Source organism: Dromiciops gliroides, chromosome 3 (assembly GCF_019393635.1).
Source record: "Dromiciops gliroides isolate mDroGli1 chromosome 3, mDroGli1.pri, whole genome shotgun sequence".
Taxonomy (NCBI): domain Eukaryota; kingdom Metazoa; phylum Chordata; class Mammalia; order Microbiotheria; family Microbiotheriidae; genus Dromiciops; species Dromiciops gliroides.
Genome location: NC_057863.1, coordinates 423,451,515 through 423,472,263, shown reverse-complemented (window position 1 = coordinate 423,472,263; position 20,749 = coordinate 423,451,515). Strand labels below are relative to the sequence as shown.

Here is a 20,749-nt window from a genome sequence, read left to right as displayed (position 1 = left end):
GGCAAAAATGATTTCCTCTTTCAAGTTGACAAAGGAGCAAGAAAATTCTTTGCCTTTCACAGCTCCAGACTCCTCTTTACTTGTTTGTAAACATAAAGACATTGCACAAGGTGGCTTTCTACCTCACACACACTGCACATCTATTTGATTCTGCCCCAGTTCATCTTTAATTTTAGTAAACATTTCTTAAGCTACATACCAATCCCCTCTCAGCCCTCACTGAATTTGGACTAGTACCTCTCCACAAAAATTACCTTGTATTTATTTTGTTCATATTTCTGTATGCACATGCTGTTTCCCTGAGTTTCATGAAAGTTCATTGAAGGCAGAAAATGTTTTGTTTTTTTTTCCTTCATGTACCCAGCACCTAGTACACAGTAGGTACATAATAAATGTTTATTGGTTACTCTTTTAAAAGGTCATGGGGCAGCTAGGTGGCGCAGTGGATAGAGCACCAGCCCTGGAGTCAGGAGTACCTGAGTTCAAATCCGGCCTCAGACACTTAACACTTACTACCTGTGTGACCCTGGGCAAGTCACTTAACCCCAATTGCCTCACTTTAAAAAAAAAAAAAAAAGGTCATGCATGGGGACAGCTAGGTAGTACCTGTCCTGGATTCAGGAGGACCTCAGTTCAAATCCAGCCTTAGACACTTAATAGCTGTGTGACCCTGGGCAAGTCACTCAACCCTCATAGCCCTGCCAAAAAAAAAGTTCATGGATCTCATTGAAGAGGCTCTAGAATATATTAGGCTGTGATGCACTGTATACAGTATCATATACAAATAGAAGAATCTAGGGGTCCATTTTTATATTTGAACCCTTCATGGAATATTCTCCATAACATTCTCCATTTCATGCTTTGCCTGAAATTAATAATCTGAAGGTTGTTGAACAGAATTCTCTGTGATTGTGTTTATTAAGGAGTCTTGTATGATCTGAGTATATACATGAAGACTTGTTTGAAGAAGAGACTTCTGAGTCTAATATTTATCTTTATTGCAGTTTTGTCTTCTCTGTATCTTTCAGTTGACTGTAAAGATGTGGTGGGCTGCTTTAGAATATCATTTGTAAAATCTAATTTTCATCAGTGTTACCCTCAATGTAAATAGAGCATTTTCATAAAGATTTTATAGAGGGGCAGCTAGGTGGCGCAGTGGATAGAGCACTGGCCCTGGAGTCAGGAGTACCTGAGTTCAAATCCAGCCTCAGATACTTAACACTTACTAGCTGTGTGACCCTGGGCAAGTCACTTAACCCCAATTGCCTCACTTAAAAAAAAAAAGATTTTATAGAGATGAGAGAGGAATATGAGTCAGCAGTTACAAGTAAGTGGCACTGGGGCAGCTAGGTGGTGCAGTCGATCAAGCACTGGCCCTAGATTCAGGAGGACCTGAGTTCAAATCTGGCCTCAGACATTTGACACTTACTAGCTGTGTGACCCTGGGCAAGTCATTTAACCCTCATTGCCCCACAAAAACAAAACAGAACAAAAAAACAAATAGGTGGCACCTTGGAGTCAGTAAGACCTACGTTCAAATCCCTGGACAAATCAATTAAGCTTTGTCTTTGTCTGTTTCCCCAATTATAAAATGGGGATAATAATAACAGCTACCTCCTGGGGTTGTTGTGAGGATAAAAAAGATAATGATTGTGAAGCACTTTGCTCATTGCCTGACACATAATAGACATTGTATAATGCCAGCTGTTATTATCACTTGCCTTTTGGGAGCAGTAAAATCTTGGGCTTTTTTTCTTTAGGTTTTTTTTCCCCCTCCTTAATATATCCTTTTAACAATCTGTTAGTGTTTTTAAAATCTGGGTTAGACTGAGTACGCAGAGCCATAATCTTTGACTTTATGATTACAAATGAAATTTCTATTTAATAACAAATTAAATGTTAGTGTTAAGCTGAGGTGTCAAAATAGTGGTTTCTCTGATGGTATAAGTAGATCTTTAGAGAAATGTTTACACATATGTTCAGTTTTCCATCAGTTTGTTGTATTGCTATTAGCTTGTTTTCCTCCATAGATGTCCTTGGGGTAATAATTGCTTAGTTGGGTTTCATGTCAAACTTTTTGTCAGCTTAGCCTTCTTTGCTTTTCACTGTCATAGTCTTCTTTATCCATGACATTTTAATCAGTTTCATCCTCATATGATCATAAATTTGTTTAATTTTTTTTTTTTTTTAGTGAGGCACTTGGGGTTAAGTGACTTGCCCAGGGTCACACAGCTAGTAAGTGTTAAGTGTCTGAGGCCGGATTTGAACTCAGGTACTCCTGACTCCATGGCTGGTGCTTATCTACTGCATCACCTAGCTGCCCCACACCACCTAGCTGCTCCTAATCATAAATTTAAACGTGGAAGGGATCTTGGAATATTCTAATCCATGTCCCTATTTTTACAACTGAGAAAGCTGAGGTCCAAAGAGGTTGTGGTTTGTTCAAGTTCACAGAGCGGGGTAACATATGGGTGGAGCCAAGATTGGAACTCAGGTCCTATGACTCCCAATTTTGGCACTCTTTCCACTTAGTGTAAACAGTTCTTACTATTGTTCTGTATCTTCTATGGTCTGGCACCTCTACTTTGTCCATTTAGCTCATCAGATTTCTCTGCCTCTTCATCCTCAAGTTGATACATAAGCACCAATTTTCTTCATGGTGTTATTTTTGATCACAGTCATAAGCAATACAAAATAATATGATCAAATATGCCATGTAAGGTTAACTCAGAAAAGCATTTTTTAGTATCTGCTATGTGCTAGATGCTGCTACGTGATGGGGATTCGATGAAAGACAAAAAAGCAATGCCTGCTTTTAAGAAGCTTACAGTTGGGGTGGCTAGGTGGCGCAGTGGATAGAGCACTGGATTCAGGAGGACCTGAGTTCAAATCCGACATCAGCCACTTTACACACTTAGTAGCTGTGTGACCCTGGGCAAGTCACTTAACTCCAATTGCCTCACCCCCCCAAAAAATTTTTTTTAATTAAAGAAGCTCACAGTCTAATGAGAAAGACAACATGCAAACAACTATGCACAAAAAGAATATACACAGGATAAATTGGAGATAATTTTAAAGTAAAGGCACTAGCACTAAGGGAGATTAGGAAGGGCTTCTTGCTAAAGGTAATCTTTTATCTGGGATCTGAAGGAAGCCAGAAGATAAAGTAGAGGGAGAGAATTTTTGGCATGGGAGGGACAGCCAGCAAAAATGTGGGAAGAATGGTAAGGAAACCACTGTCACTGGATTGCTGAACAGCACAGTATGTGGAGAAGAATAAGATATAATAACATTGTAAAGGTGGGAAGAGACCAGACTATGAAGGGCTTTAAAAGCCAAACAAGATTTTATATTTGCTCCTGAACATAGTAGAAAGTCACTGGAGTTTATTGAATGAGGAAGAAAAAGAGATTGTGACTTGGTCAGACCTTGTGTTTTAGGAAGATTAATTTGACAGCCTGGGGAGAAATTTGAGACCCAGAGACTACTTAAAAAGGCTGTTATAATAGTCTAAACATGAGTTGATATGGTTTTGTACCAGGGTAGTTGCAGAGGAGAAAGATGTAAATGAGCAATAGAATGAACAAGACTTAACTTATTGATGGGGGGCTGGGGGGGGCGGGGTATAAAAGAGTGAGTTGAGCATGAGTGCAATTTTCAGTAGAGGAGGGTGTAAATTTCAGAGGGAAACAATGAGTTCAGTTTTTTTGGACATGGTGAGTTTAAGATGTCTCTTGTACAACGTCCATTAGGCGATTTGAGATCCAAGATTGAAAATTGGGAAAGGTTTAGGGCTAGATAAATAATCTAAGAATCATCTGCCATGGATTTGATAAAAATTGAATGTATATTTGCTGATGAGATCAAACAAAATAATATAGAGAGAGACGAGAGAAAGGCCCAGGACAAAACTGAAGGACTATCAAGCAAAGGAACCTGGGAAAGACTAATGAGTGGTCAGGCAAGTAGGAGTAGAACTATAAGTGTCATGAAACCCTAGAGAAGAGAGCATCAAAGAGAAAACAGTGATCAGGTGTCAGAGACTGCAGAGAGGTCTGAGAAATAGGAGGATAAAGAAAAGACCTTGAAATTTGGCAATTAAAAAAACCATTGGTAACTTGTGAAGTGTTTCCTTTGGGATTACATTGAAACCAACTTCTTTGACTACTTGTAGAAGCTATATTCCATTCTTCGATTTAGTTGTAATTTCCTTTTCTGATTTTTTTTTTTAACAAATGATAAATTTCTATTGGTTGTCCTATCTTGCTCTTAACTGCTTAAGACCTTAAGTGATCTTGATTATTGGAGCAGATAGGAATCCTTCCTTCTTCTTTTCCATGCACTTTAGATTAAGTGGTCTTTGGAAGTAAAGGTCTCATTTGGTATAATTTTTTTTTTTTTTTTTTTTTTTTTTTTTTTTTAGTGAGGCAATTGGGGTTAAGTGACTTGCCCAGGGTCACACAGCTAGTAAGTGTCAAGTGTCTGAGGCCGGATTTGAACTCAGGTACTCCTGACTCCAGGGCCAGTGCTCTATCCACTGCGCCACCTAGCTGCCCCTATAATTTTTAATTACTAAAATGGGGAGAAATGTGTTTTTCCATTTGGGGAAATGATTAATTTTAGACATGAAATGTCTTTAGTGTTCCAAGAAGGCCATTAAAGTCGATACAATATTATCTCAGATTAGTAAACTTGGATTTTATAAGACAAATAAACCATTAGAACAAGCTATTTTATTATTTTCCTTAATGACTATTAATATGAGCTTTATAAATGTTAGCATTGAATTATATGAATGTGTTTCTTTAATGATTCAGCTGAATATATGATGTGTGTATAAGTGTAGTTTATAATTAGTCAACCATTATGTTATTGTATAATTTAAAAGTTCCAAAGTTTTTCTTTTCATTTTTGTTTCCTTGTAAAGTGATTGTTTTTTAAGCTGAAATTTTGTGTTTGTGGATAAGAATTTATCTTTCCCATAGTAATACTAGTACAAAAAATGTTCAAGGACAGAAGAAGTTATCAGTGAACATTATTGTTTCTTTATATAGGTGTGCAAACATTTTCTTGATGCTATTGAAAACAACAAATATGGCTGGTTTTGGGTTTGCCCTGGAGGTGGTGATAATTGTATGTACCGTCATGCTCTTCCTCCTGGTTTTGTATTAAAAAAAGACAAAAAGAAAGAAGAAAAAGAAGATGAAATTTCATTAGAAGATCTAATAGAAAGAGAGGTAACTATAACATAATAATATTTTTGTTTATTTATATTTTTATTTATGTTTTTAAGATATAATTTTGGGATTCACCCCTCAACCCTTAAATCCATTTATTGTGATTTTAAAATTTTTCCACTTGGGGGCAACAGCACTGTTTTGTTCAAAAAAAATGTGATTGATATAGCCTGCTTAATTGTAAAGATTTTATTTTTCTGACATTAAGCTTCTTATATGTTATAATTGTTTTTATTGAGATAGCTTTAAGCTTTTGCCCACTAATATAAAATTCTTTTTTGAAAACTAGTTGAATGACATTTATGCCTATGTAGGCATGAGCAGCTATAAGGTAATGAGGTGGCTCTGTGGATAGAGCACCAGCCCTGAAGTCAGAAAGACCTAAGTTCAAATGTGGCCTCAGATACTCACTAGCTATATGACCCTGGACAAGTCATTTAACCTCTTTTCATCTTAATCCACTGATAAAGGAAATGGCAGACCAGTCTACTATCTTTTCCAAAAAAACCCTATATAACATGAGAAGGAAAAAATATCTCAGAATCAATTTTTTTTTTTTTGCAACTTTAATTCTAGTCAAAGATTTAGCAGAAAGGAATGAATGAGCAAATTAATTTAAAGGTATTTATTAAGTGCTTACTACCTGTCAAGCACTGTGCCAAGTACTAGGAATACAAATAGAAAAATCTGAACATCCTACTCTCAAGGACCTCAGAATAGTCTAATTCAAGGAGATAACATATAAAAGGAAGTTCACCTGCAGGGTAGATGTCAAGGCCCTAAAATCCCCAAAATCCAAGGTTACTAGGTAATTAGTTTAGTTGACAGTGAGGTCAAGCCTAAGAACCTTTCTTCATATGTTTTTAAATTCATAATGTAAAATACATAAGATTATAAACAAAACCAGTTACATTGAAATAGAGGCAGTCTCTGCGTTTATGTATATCTTTAGAGTTCTTGAACTTCAGGTTAAGATTCCTTGGGCTAGAGGATATTTAAACCACTTGTAAGTCTTATTGGACCTGGTGGTCCTCCCATTTCATCAGAAAGAATGGAGGTGTTGGCCATTTCATCCAAACCTTGTCAATAGTTAGGCAGCCCACACAAAGAGGGAAGAAGAATAGGACTTGACCAGAATGAAATGTGAATTTTTGTGTGTTTCAAAGTTTGTTCCATCTTCGTATGAGTAATACGATAGAGTAAAATCATGCAGATATGTAGTTTATACTGTTAGGATTCACCAGAAACCTAATACCTAGATTTACAGATTACATTATGATTCACAGTTCTTCAGTTACCATTTTTATTATGCATTTTTCTTATAAATTATTAATTAGTAGGGAAAAAATGAAATAAAATTTTTATTTCATTACTTCTTACCATCACTTTCCTAAGTGGTAGTAAGGGTTCAATTTTTTTAGCTCTTGGGAATATAATTCTTTTATAAAGCATTTCCATATTGCTTCTAATTTTGTAAAAACTTGACTATTCAAAGTATGATATAATTAGGCTAATACATGTTAAATAAAGTTGAACCACATTTTCTTTTTTAAGAATTATTTGGGGTGGCTAGGTGGCGCAGTGGATAGAGCACCGATTTTACATAATCAAAACTATCTATTTTACACACATTTTAATACTTTCTGTATCTTCTTTAGACCTAAAATTCTTGCCCTATCCATAAATCTGACAGATTACCTATTCCATGATCTCTTAATTTGCTTATGGCATCACCCTTTATGTGTAAACATGTACCCATTTTGACCTTACTTTAGTACATAGTGAGTGCTGTTGCTCTATACCTGGTTTCTGCCAATTCTATTTTCCAGTATCACCAGCAGTTTGTCTCAAAAAATGAGTGAGTGTTTCAAAATCTTGAATTTTGGGGTTTGGATGGGTTTATCATATAGTAGATTACTCTAGTCATTTACCAGAGTGTAATTTGCACCTATTCTATTCCAGTGATCCAGCTCTCTCTTTCTTAGCTACTGGTACCAAGTTGTTTTGATAATTACTGCTTTATAATAGTTTTATATCTGGTAAAGCTAGACCACCTTCTGCATTTTTTCACAAAGAATTATTGGCCTCTGGTGTTTTGGGTAGGGCTGGGGGTGTTTAAGTGTTATTTTACTGCCATAGAATCTTCAGAATAAGAAGCTGAGACATTGTAAAGAAGCTGTTGCTTTGATATGATATTGGAGACATGCCTTTCTAAAAAAAAAGATGTTAACTATCTATTTTTATCTCTCCAGCGTTCTGCTTTAGGACCAAATGTTACCAAAATCACTTTAGAGTCTTTTCTTGCATGGAAGAAAAGGAAAAGACAAGAAAAAATCGATAAGCTTGAGCAGGATATGGAAAGAAGAAAAGCAGACTTTAAGGCAGGAAAAGCACTAGTGGTAGGTTCTAAAATAATTATGTTAATACTAAAAATTAGTAATATCTATATGGGCATTAGACAGGATACCTGCAGTAGACAGTTATTCATTGTTTTTTAATTCTGAAATTTTAACATTGACTATTTAAAACATTGTATTTATGTGTATGAGTAGATCAGTGGCCGTGAAGTATTTGAATTTCGTCCTGAGCTGGTTGATGATGATGATGAAGAAGCAGATGATACCCGATATACTCAAGGGACAGGTGGTGACGAGGTAAAAGTATGCTTCTGATAATCAATTATGTCTTAACTGTTATAGGATTGTAGATTTAAAGAGGGAATATTAGTGTCTTGAATCCATTCTCTTCATTTAACAGATGAGGAAAGTGAAGCTCTAATAGGTAAAGTAAGTTGCCCAACATCACACTAATAAGTAGCAAAGATGTGATTAAGTCTAGGGCCTCTGACTTCAGAAACTAGGCCTCTTCCCACCAGACCATTTTGTAGAATCCAGAGTATTTTGTAGAGAACTTAATAAAATCAGTAGTAGAGCAAAATTAGTAGAAAAATATAAAAGGAGTAATGGGGAAAGCAGAGTCAGCAAAACAGTTGGGGTCAGGTGATTGTGAGTTCATTTGGCAGAAATAGCAAACAGATTGGCTGAATTCCTCTTCTAGAAAAAGGTAGTAAGGATGAAATTTTGTTTCAGGGAATGACTGTTTGACTGAGTAGTAGTAGTAGTAGTAGTAGTAGTAGTAGTAGTAGTAGTAGTAGTAGTACTAGTAGTAGTAGTAGTAGTACTAGTAGTAGTAGTACTAGTAGTAGTAGTACTAGTAGTAGTACTAGTAGTAGTAGTAGTAGTACTAGTAGTAGTAGTAGTAGTAGTAGTACTAGTAGTAGTAGTAGTAGTAGTAGTACTCAAGTTCAGAAAAATTAAATAGGCATGAATTGTTTGGATTGTCATTCAGAGTTGAGCATTTTACCTGGCCATTGTATAACATTGGTTTTTCTTTGTTGTTTTTTATTGTTTTCTGGGGATGGAAAAGGGAAGGTATTTGGAGGGTTAATTTTTGGACACATATGAAAAGATTCACCAAAAAATGCACAAATGATAGATTTACAGTATCTATTCATATTTATAACAGAATTTTCACTTTCATGCTTTTTCTTGAAGGTTGAAGATCTAGTAAGAATAAATGATATCGATTTGAGCCAGTATATCCCAAAGGACGTGGATGAGACTGGAATTACTGTAGCTAGTCTTGAAAGATTCAGTACATATACTTCAATAGAGAAAGATGGTAAGTAGGCTAATTTATGTATATTTCTAAGAAGTAAATAATTGAATGGAGTCTTTATATTTTAAAAAAATAACTATTTCTCAAGAGTTAGAAAGCACAAAAGAAATATATGGTTTTGTGAAATATCTCTACTTCTGATAAGAAATATAGTAGAAGAAAACTTCATATATTTCCCTTTGCTTAAATTTTTTGCTTTATAACTAACACTGGGTGGGGAGGGGGCAGCTAGGTGGTGCAGTGGATAGAGCACCGGCCCTGGAGTCAGGAGGACCCGAGTTCAAATGCAGCCTCAGACACTTGTCAGCTTACTAGCTGTGTGACTCTGGACAAGTCACTTTACCCCAATTGCCTCCCAAGAAAAAAGAAATTCATAACTAACACTTGGGAACTTTATAAAGTATATTTTCTATATATCTTAGATAATATTCTATTGCACTTTGTTTTGCAATATTCCTTTAATGCTGGCTTACTCTTTTGCCCTTTTTATTAATTATAACAGTTTTAAGACTTCCAGCATTTTTAAAATTAGGCAAACCACTAACATAGATAATTGCTAGAAAGTGAGCAAGATATGCATTGGGGGTTAAGTGACTTGCCCAGGGTCACACAGCTAGTGTCAAGTATCTGAGGCTGGATTTGAACTCGGGTCCTCCTGAATCCACGGCCAGCACTTTATCCACTGTGCCACCTAGCTGCCCCCTATGTAATAGATTTTAAGGCCCTATTTCAAACAGTACTTAATAAACATCCTACCCCCCAAAAAAATTAATTAATGAACACCCTACAATACAGGATGTTTATTAAACTTCTGCAAAGAAGTCCAAGGGATAACCTACTTGGCAGTTGTTAAAATTAGCTTGTAATACAATCTGGAACACTTTGTTCAGATACAGCAGATTTTAAAACTGATTAAGTTTTAAGTAAATATCTGAAGTTTCTATACTGTTGCTTCTTAAATTGGGTTGAAGAAGTGTCATTATGTAAACATCCATTCTTAATTTTAGCGTGATCAGGGAGAGGGAAATGGTACGTCAAAGGTGGGAAACAAATGATGTGCCTCGGAGCTGCTGGGCAGTTATGGAAATAATTTTCTTATGCGAAGCCATTGAGTTAAGCACACCTAAATTACATATGACCTTTACATACAAATGGCCATCTTAGCAGCTGAATGGCACTGGGTACTATTACTACTGCTTAAATTTTCTTTTTTTATCCTTTTTTTACCCACACCCAAATCATACATTTTACCTGCTAGAGGGCTGTCTAAGATGGTGGGATTATTTGTGTGGCCGTAAAGTTCCTGAGACAGTTCTTCTTTATCCTAAATACTTAGACTTTCTAAGCCCTTTGAACTATTTGCCTCTGGACCTCCACAAACTAAATACCCAATTAATTCCTCATCTTTATCTTAGCTTCTGTGATATCCTCATGACTGGGCCTGAGCATCTTAACCCAGGCCTGAGACTTTGGGTGTAAGATATTAGTAGAAGAGAATTGAGATTTAATCTTTCCCTAATTAGAGGTGAAAGGTACCAGGAAGTTTAAAAATGAACCAAACTTACCCAGTAGCTTTCCAAGGATACTTAGTTAATTTGTTTTTGTAGGTTTCATGACTTCAGATCTAAAGAATTAACTCAGGGGCAGCTAGATGGTGCAGTGGTAAAGCACCTGCCCTGGATTCAGGAGTACCCGAGTTCAAATCCGACCTCAGACACTTGACACTTACTAGCTGTGTGACCCTGGGCAAGTCACTTAACCCTCATTGCCCTGCAAAAAAAAAAAAAAGAATTAACACAAAAATAGTAGACAGAACAAGGAAGTCACAATGTAAAAAAGAATACTGTTGTTAATATTCAGAAGACTTTAAATCTTGTACTAAAACTGGCATACATGTCATTGAAATGTCCTGGGCAGTTGCACTACAGGGATAGAAGGTGGAATATCACCTTAACGTTTTTTCTTTTTGTTAACCAAAGATTTTCTCAGCATTTTCTTAATGGGAGTGGAGAGGAAAAGTTAAATAGAATTGGGAAAGGAATAGTATAAGAGAAAAGTGCGATAGAGACAGCAGTGCAGAAAATATGGAGAAATAAACCCTATACTTAGTACCACAAAAAATATGAAGGAGAGAACTTGAGGATCCTAGATTCAAAGCTGGACTACACAGGGGGCAGCTAGGTGGCACAGTGGATAGAGCACCGGCCCTGGAGTCAGGAGTACCTGAGTTCAAATCCAGCCTCAGACACTTAACACTTACTAGCTGTGTGACCCTAGGCAAGTCACTTAACCCCAGTTGCCTCACTAAAAAAATTTTTTTTAAATTAAAAAAAAAAAAAGCTGGACCACACAGATCTTACTTAGCAGCAGCTCCCTGGCTTTACAGATAAGATCAGGGACCAAACAGGTCAATGGTGAGAAAAGGTTGTAAGTTGCAGATTTGGAACCCAAATCCACAAGCTCCAAATTCCAGTGGTGTGCCAACACTGTTGTGCGAATTGTCCTTGGGTTCCTTATAATTTTTTTAAAAAGGAATGTTTCTAGCTTACTAGACACTTTTGCCTTGGAAATACTAGGATTATAGCTATATTGTTTTATGTTATTAAATAATAAGAATGGTGTTTCTCAATTCACATATAATTTGTAATCAACTTAACAGTTTGACTTCATGCTAAAATACCAGGGTTTTCTGAAAGTAATACTTCAGTAGTATGATGGATCTTATCAATGTAAGTATTTTCAACATTGGTACACATTGGGCCTCATCTTTCTATGTCTCCTCATCCTGTTTGAGTCTTGTCCACATTCTTGCTTACATTCTTCACAAGGACCAAAAGTGCTGGTACCTTCCTCTGTGGTTCTTCACATTACTTGGATCATAGCTCCTATCCTTTAGTTATCCCTTGCTCTTTTTATGTGGCTGGCCCCACTTCTATATCCAGTCATCTGTCTGATGACATCCTTTATGAAGTTTCTCCTTTATAGCCCCATCTGCTTTGCCATTGCTTTTTTTTTTCCATAAAAGTATTTTATTATTTTCCAGTTACATGTAAAGATAGTTTTCAGTGTGTGTGTGTGTGTGTGTGTGTGTGTGTGTGAGAGAGAGAGAGAGAGAGTTGGGGTTAAGTGACTTGCCCAGGGTCACACAGCTAGTGAGTGTTAGGTGTCTGAGGCCGGATTTGAACTCAGGTACTCCTGACTCCAGGGCCGGTGCTCTATCCACTGTGCCACCTAGCTGCCCCAGCATTTGTTTTTATAAGATTTCTGGTTTCAAATTTTTCTCCCTCCCTCCCCCCTCCCCAAGACGGCAAGTAATCTGATATAGGTTATATATGTACAATCACATTAAACCTATTTTTGCATTAGTCATGCTGTGTAAGAAGAATCAGCAAAAAGGAAAAACCTCAAAAAAGAAAATCAAAAAAAGTAGAAATCGTATGGCTCAATCTGCATCTAGATTTCATAGTTCTTTTTTTCTGGATTTGGAGAGTATTGAGTCCTTTGGAAGTATCTTGGACCATTGTATTGCTGAGAAGAGTCAAGTGTATCACAGTTGATCAACACACAATGTTGTTGATACTGTGTACAGTGTTCTCCTAGTTCTGCTCATCTCACTCAGCATCAATTCATGTAAGTCCTTCCAGGTTTCTCTGAAATCCAGAAATCCACCTGCTCATCATTTCTTATAGCATAAGTATTCTGTTACATTCATATACCACAACTTGTTCAGCCATTCCCCAATTGATGGGCATCCCCTCAATTTCCAATTCCTTGCCACCACAAAAAGAGCAACTATAAATATTTTTGTACCAGTGGGTCCTATTCCCTTTAGCCATTCATTGCTTTTTCAATGACCTGCTGCTTTAATCTTTTTGTTTTTTACAAGGCAATTGGGGTTAAGTGACTTGCCATGGGTCACACAGCTAGTGTTAAGTGTCTGAAGCCAGGTTTGAACTCAGGTCCTCCTGAATCCAGGGCCAGTGCTCTATCCACTGCACCACCTAGCTGCCCCTGCTTTAATCTTTTTGGAGAGGATATTTTAATGTCAAAATTATCTGTTAATTTTTTTCTTTTGAGAGACAACTTTTGGAGGAAACCTTTAAAGAATTTTGCTCAACTGAATCGATTTTTTTTTTTAAATATGCAACAACAACAAAAAATGGTATGATTTTTTTTTTTTTAGGACAGCTAGATGACACAATGGATAGAATGTTAGACCTGGGGTCAGGAAGACCTGATTTTAAATCCCATTTCACACACTTACTAATTTTGTGGGCCTGGGCAAGTCACTTAACCTTAGTCTCATTTTCTTCATATAGACTTTTAGAGGTGAGAAAGTAGGCCTTTTAGTTGGTAGTTATTGATAAATTCTTGGTCACCTCTTTTTGTTAGTAATAAGGTAATAAGGTCATTGATTTGTTGGTTTATTTCTCCAAACCACTGATATCCTCTTTCAGATTTCTTGAGAATCATTTCTTTGGTATCTTCAAGATTGTGTCATATCTAATACAGACCATCACTCTATTCTTCACTGTTTATAGCCTTCTCTTTTAAAAAAAATAGATTTATAATTCGGTTAATATTTATTGACAACTATTTTGAATAAGCCGGTGTACTAAGTCTTTAAGGAAGATCTAGAAATGAGTAAGACAGATCTCTTCTTTCAAGGAACTTTGCTATTGGGGAGACAGACATGTTAAGTTCTCAGTAATACCTGTAATACATTGCAGTGTGAAACAAATACTAAAGCTGTTATAAACCGGATAGGATCGGACATAACAAACCTATTTTATAGCTTAGATTTTCAGCCAAATATTGTAATGGCTATTCTGTTTTCATGTTTATTGATTTTTCTTAATTTTCAGATAATAAATTGAGTGAAGCTTCAGGAGGTGGGGCAGAAAATGGAGAACAAAGTGATTTGGAAGAAAATAATGAAGAACAAGAGGAAAATGGAGTTATTGGTGCTGTTCCTGTTGATGAAAACCTTTTTACAGGAGAGGATTTGGATGAATTAGAAGAAGAACTAAACACACTTGATTTAGAGGAATGACAACAAGCAAGTCAGATGAAAAAAATTGTCAACTCAACATAAATTGAAATTGACTACATTAATTTTTTTTCTCCTGTATAGAATTCTTAAACAGGATGTTTATGGTTTCTTACACTGGTTTTGGGAGGGAACCCTTTCCTCCAACCAAAAAAAGGAATATTCACCCTTATCACCTCTATTCTGACCTTCACTACACCTCATAGTAAGTTCAGAATAGGTCATAAATAATCAGAAATATAATGGTCATTGCAGAAAAGATTTTGTAAATAATTGAAGTAGGAAGTATAACTGCTTTTTTCCAACTTGTGAGTTTCATTGGGCATGTGTTATTACCAAGTACAACATACATATTGAAAATATCCCTCATTTAAGATGCATCTTTTTAATGAGTGATTTGATTTCCTTTGTATTTATATATTAAAAAAAAAAAAGACTGCCTAAAATAAGAGCACTGTACTTCATAGATTACTTATGCAGATTCAGTGTTGGGTTTCTTTGGATAATTAATCAGATGGACATTAAAGATGCAGGTTCTTTAAACTGACAGCATCGTCTGGAATGCCCTCTGTAAACCGTTTTAAATTTTCCCTTTGCCTTTTTTGCCAACAAAGTTGTAAATAAAGACCATCAAACATTTAAATCACAACATGGGCTTTTTATTTTTTATGATTTTATAATTTTTTATATATTTCATAAAGTATGTTGGCCACCCTGTATTTGTATGAAGATTTTTGTTTCGTTTCCATTTTGGAAACGAAATTTCTTCTAAATAGATTGTCAGTAATTAGTAGTTCACCTCAACAAACATGGACCCTCAGGACTATTCTGTTTATCTGTTATGCAGGTTTAAACATGTGTCTGTTCTACTAAATAATCCATTAACATTAGTAACAATAGCCTCCAAGGTATCCTTATTCCCTAACCTCAAGTGAAAGTGATACTATATACAAGTGATCTCTTAAACTGTTTAAAAACTTTAAACTTCAATTCTCATTACTACCAGTTTATGTCTTAGTTAAGTCTTATAGTAGTACACAATCAGAAAACTTAAGGTTATTTGCTAAGTAATGTTGAAGCTCACGATAATTCATTTTGGTAATCTGTTCTCACCTTTGGCTTCAAAAATTAGCATGTCAAAAATAAAGCCACTAATTTTTTTCTTTTAAAAGAGACCGTGGGGACAGCTAGGTGGCACAGTGATTAAAGTACCAGGCCTGAATTCAGGAGGACCTGAGTTCAAAGCCAACCTCAGACACTTGACACTTACTAGCTATGTGACCCTGGGCAAGTCACTTAACCTTCATTGCCCCACAAAAAAAGTAGACTATGACCTTTGACACTCCAAAGGTACATGATCTAATTATGCCTGACAGATACCTAAACCATAAAACTTATAACTAGATACCTAATTAACAAATGAAATAATAAAAAAGCTGGTTATATCCACAATGTCATAAGAGAATTTGGGGCTGGGGCAAAATGATGATAGCTGTCTTCTTTTAAAAAGGTGGTGGTAGTTAGGAAGCAGCTTAGTTCCTTGAAAACACCCTGGGAATTAGCCTGGTGGTCAGAACAGGAGCTCGGGAGTCCTAGAGCATCATCTCTAGAAGGTTTTAATCTCATGGAACTAAAGCCAGACTCTTGGGCAAGAGGGAAATGTAAAACCATCATTGGTGTTTCTCAGTGAGTGGTTTTAATAAACATAAACATGGTGATACAGACAGCCTTATTACAGCATGTTTATCCAAATAATATTTACCTATTTCTAACTTAAGTCTCATAAATTTTAAATGTTCAGAAGTGAGACAATACTTAAGATGTAGCTAACTAGCTGTATCAAATTATTATTAATGATTTGGAGTGAGTGTAGTATAGTGAGGATAGCACTGGCCCTATAATCAGAGAGGATGTAGGTTCAAATCCTACTTTTGACACGTACCTGTGTGACCATGATCAAGTCACTTAGTTTCCCAGGTGCTCATTTTTCTCATCTGTGAAAGAGTTGGGATTGCACGGCCTCTGAAGACCCTTCCCCTCTAAATCTGTGATCCTGTGAATTATAGCATCTAGGTTATAATGTCTGCTTTGACACTAATTAGCCATGCAATCTTAAGCAGATCGCTTCATTTTCCAAGTTTGTTTTCTTTTAAACATAGGGGATGCACTAGATTAATCTCTAAGGTCCTTTGCACCACTGAAAGATTCCTAGTTGGTAAAGATGTTCATCACCCAAAAGTTGCTTCTAGCTAAAAAAGTGCTGTAATTGGAATTTGTCAAACCTTGTGACAGCATGAACCACGCTTATAAGGACTGAATTTATTTATTCACACCATAATGAAAAAGCATACTTAACTAAAATTCTTTATGTGGTAAAGCAGTTTCTAAGATTTATGTGTAGAAGTTATGCCTTAACTTTTCCTCATCCCGGACCCTGATAACTTTTTGAAAATGTTTATTACCAACTCATTATTAAATAACATTGAATTGTTAACAATTTTCAAAACTATTTAAGAACCTGATCATTGGGGGTGAGGCGAGGTAAGTGATATATTCTCCCTCCTTTGTCCTCATTTTGTAAATTGAGTAAAGATCTTTCACATAAATCAAAAGAAATGAAAGATTATACTGACTTTGCTGCATTAATATAGTCCATTATAAATACCAAAATAAGGTGACAGAAATTGATTTAGCTCTCTGGTCAAAGAAAAAGATTGTTAGTGCCTTAAAAACCAGTGTCTGATTTTTGAAACCACCAGATATTTAGCTACTAAGAAGTTATAATACTAAGAATTTATTTGGTATTTTGGAAAAACACCTCTGAAATACCCAAGTGAAATAAAGGAGAAATGTCAGTATTAAAAGTTTATCCATGTGTAGCTGACCATAAGTTCCCTGCAGCAAATTAATTTATTCTATCCATGTTGCTTCCATCTACAGGAGTCATGTACATGGGAAATGCAAAGTCACTTTATTCAGGCAGCTATCAGCACAGTGGATAGAACACTGGGTCTCGAATTAAACCCAAGTTGGAGTTTTCTCTCAGACATTTATCTAACTCTATGACCCTTGGCAAGTCTGTTTGCCTCACTTTCCTCAACTGTAAAATAGGGATGATGAAGTACTATTTCACAGGGTTTTGAGCATCAAATGAAATAGGATTTGTAAAAAATGCTTAGCACCATGCCTGGTGCATAGTTGGCACTGTAATGAATGTGTATTCTTTTCCATTCCCTTTCCCATTCTACTATTAGCCAGAAGAAAAATGAAAGGGTCCTGAAATGTTGCAGTGATACATGTTAAAACCAGAGAGAAATTGCTTGGATTATCCACACCACCATCACCTTCCATTTGTTCAGACAATTGTGAATTAATGGTCTTTTTCAAAACTTTGATGGATCACCTTAAAAGCTAAGTCGTTTTTTCTTGCTCCCAAGCTGTGTGATTTAATTCTGCACATTCTATTTTGCACACTTGACAAAGGAGAGAATGCCTTTGATCTGAATTCAGTCATATGAACTTGGTTTCTCTCAAAAAAAAACTTTGTGATTTAGACATGTAAACAACTCACAGTCTCTATCCTTAGACTTTTTACTGTAATATAATACTAGAACTATATAGAACATGGATGCTTTTTTGGCATTTGGCTTCTTGTATTTGTGTGAGATGCAGTCATTTTTCCAAAAGTTTGAAAACACTTATGGACTATTACGTCGGTGTTATCTGTATTTGGCTTTTGTTTGTTGTAAAGTCACTGTTCTCTATAACAGATTTTGCGGGTTATTTTTGGTTTTGTTGTTTCTTGTTCAACTACTTGTAAAAATAAGTGTTTCAAAATAGTTATATTATGGGTTTTATTCTACTTTTGCTGATGTAGTTAATTCGCCACTATCAGAAAGCAAGGAATGGCTGGTTCACCATTAATGTGTATGCATAATTGTTTCAACTTAATTTTTTGGTCATTGGATTTATAGACCTAAGTTTATTCTTTCTATTGTTAATGATTCAGAGCAGGGGTGTCAAACTCATAGAAATGGGGTGCACTATCTGTACCGAAAAATCCTTATAAGTCGCATATTGCCTTAGTTTAAAATGTATTGTTATCTATTTTTATTGTATTTACATTGTTAAATATTTCTCAATTACATTTTAAATCTGATTGATCCCACACTGTGCCATATGTTTGACACTTCTCATTTTTAGAGTATGGTGCTAATAAGTTGAATGAAATTTAAGAATTTATAGCTGGAAGCAACTTCAGAAAGCATAGGTTAAGTGGCTTGTCCAAACTCATGTGGCTAGTTAGTGACAAAACTTAATGGGTTTGGTTATCATTCAGGCCAATTAATTTCTCACAGAAAAATAGCTCATAGTCACAGACTGTCCAATGTGTAATCCATAATTTAAGGCAGGACCTTAGCTTAAATTTTTATTTTCTTTTTTCCCATCTTTTACTCAGTTCAACATTTTGTACCTATAAACCTCTCAATAAATGTGTGATGGTGGATGAAGTATAGTTAGCTCAGTACACACATGCTAAGAGGTATATTTTGGAATCTTTTTTCAGTGATAGAATAGTGTCTTTCTTAATAAATATTTGACTGTTGACTACCCTTCTTAATATGCTCTTCTCCCATAGCTTCCCATTACTCTTTCTGGTTCTCTTTCTTTCATGGTTTTTTGTTTGTTAGGGGTTTTTTGCAGGTTCCTTGTCTTAATCTGGCCCTACTCTCTATAGTCATCTCTCTATGCTTTCTCTTGATCTCATCCATGCCCAGCACTTCAAATGATCATCATCTATCATGTGATTGCCAAATATCTGCCCTCAGCTCCAGTTTCATTTTTTCACTTGGATGAGTCTACCTTAAAGACTTGGTCCAAAGCTAATTAATTCATCTGTTTCTTCTCCAAACCTGCCTCTCCCCTGGCTTCTCAATATCTTTCAATATCACCACCATCTTCTACATTATCCAGATTCTCAACCCCAGAATCATCTTTGAGTTAACTTCCCCTTCACCCACATATCTAGTCAGTTGCCAAGTCTTTTCAATCTTATTTAAAATTTCCTATTCTGTCAACCTTTTACTCAAAAACTTTCCTTATTTTCCCATTGCTTGCAAAATAATGCATATACTCCTGATTCCAGCATCCAAAGATTTTCACAGTCTGAATCCAATCTATATTTCTAGTACTTCTCATTACTCCCATTCATGTACATGGATCTATTCTTTCCCTATAACTCTCTTCCTCCAGCAGTCAAAGCTGAAAGAGAGTTACATATTTCTCCACAAATTTCTCAGTATTTTTCTTGAACCTCTCCTTTATTTCTTTTTTTTTTCCTTTATTTCTCTAATCATTTTTTATCATGGTTTGTGTTTGTTGTGTTCTCATTGTCCCCTTTCCCTTTTAGATTGATTGTAAGGCCTGTATCATATCTTCATAGATCCAAATACTTATTTAATCCAATTCAGTTGAATTGAAAAAAAAATACAAGAAAGTGATAGGTTTCAAGGCAGAAATTATTAATCAGGTTGTTGATGCTTTATAAAATGAACCATTATTTTTAATTTAAAAGTCAACTTTTCCTTTTATAATTTTTAATGCACCATCCTTCATATATTTTTTTTAAAAAAACTAATGGCCTACTAGCAGACCTTGCAAGTTATATAATTTGTCCAGTAGTAATGATTAATTTCTCTGTGAAGTTAACTATCCCTCATTTGGATTGAGTTTGCCACTTTGGTCTTAGCCTTGTCCTATAACTACTTGACTCTGAATGACAGTTTTAGTTAATGAATACTGTGCTCCTCCAAGTGGGAGCTATATATTTTATCCAAATCTAGCTTATATAAAATTTGAATACATTCTACACTTGTTTTGCTTCTTTTTCAGTATTTTCAAAGATATTTTTCATTTCCAAGCTCTCTGTCAAAAGAGTCATTACTACCATTGGCCAATTAATTAACCTTTAGAACATTCCAGTTTTGATATTCACTTTGCTAGCTATACACATATCATTTCCACTCAATATATCAACTGTGTTTTCTTTCCATCTGTGTACGCCCTCAGCAGCACAAAACTAAACTAGCATTCTAGTCACAACTATTAATTCCTCATTTTGTGTTGGAGCAGTACAATGAAATTTAAGTAATTCCATTATAGTTGGTGTATGATTTGGATAGTAGTTCTTTACCTTAATGATCCTTATTCTCTACATTTTGATAATGTATATGTATGTGCCATATTCTAAAGAAACTTGTGAAATTCCAGGTATGTGAGTAGCTTAAAACTTTTAGTAATGTTACCTGCGTTTACTATACCTTAAGTTGTCAGAATAATACAATTTGTAAAGATTTCCAGTAACCTGGGTAGAAGGTTATTTTCAGGTTGTGAATGATTGTAAATGCATATTTTGTTAATAAAATATTTTTTCATAGATAAGATTCATTCTACAAAGCCATTTGAGTACAAGACAACATTTTTGCATATTAGGAAGAGACTTCATCCTTAAATATATATGTGGCGAATGAACAATGAAAATGGTAGATAATTGTATAGAATGTTATATCATGACTAAGTGGTTCAGTATTTGTTTATCAAATTTTGGAAAGTCAACTAATGGTAGAGTTATGCATAAATGAACACAATGCTTGCAACAAACTGAGTTATTTGTGACTTAATTAGCCAATCAGATACATTAGCAACAAATCATACAGTATACCCAAGAAACCAACTCTTCAATACACTTCTTAGCACCATTAATCTGCCATTTTCTTTCTCCAGT

The 20,749-nt window shown here is 35.4% G+C and overlaps 1 protein-coding gene across 1 annotated transcript in view; it reads left to right on the top strand.

Annotated features, from left to right (window-relative positions):
• The window catches only part of ZC3H15 (zinc finger CCCH-type containing 15), a 34,232-nt gene extending 13,826 nt beyond the window's left edge, over nucleotides 1-20,406 (top strand). The window contains exons 6-10 of the mRNA XM_043991474.1: nucleotides 5,055-5,237; nucleotides 7,490-7,636; nucleotides 7,790-7,891; nucleotides 8,792-8,918; nucleotides 13,781-20,406. Coding sequence (XP_043847409.1) covers nucleotides 5,055-5,237; nucleotides 7,490-7,636; nucleotides 7,790-7,891; nucleotides 8,792-8,918; nucleotides 13,781-13,968 — 747 coding nt within the window. The 3' untranslated portion in view covers nucleotides 13,969-20,406. The remainder of the gene's footprint in view (nucleotides 1-5,054; nucleotides 5,238-7,489; nucleotides 7,637-7,789; nucleotides 7,892-8,791; nucleotides 8,919-13,780) is intronic.
• The last annotated feature ends 343 nt before the right edge of the window (nucleotides 20,407-20,749 follow it).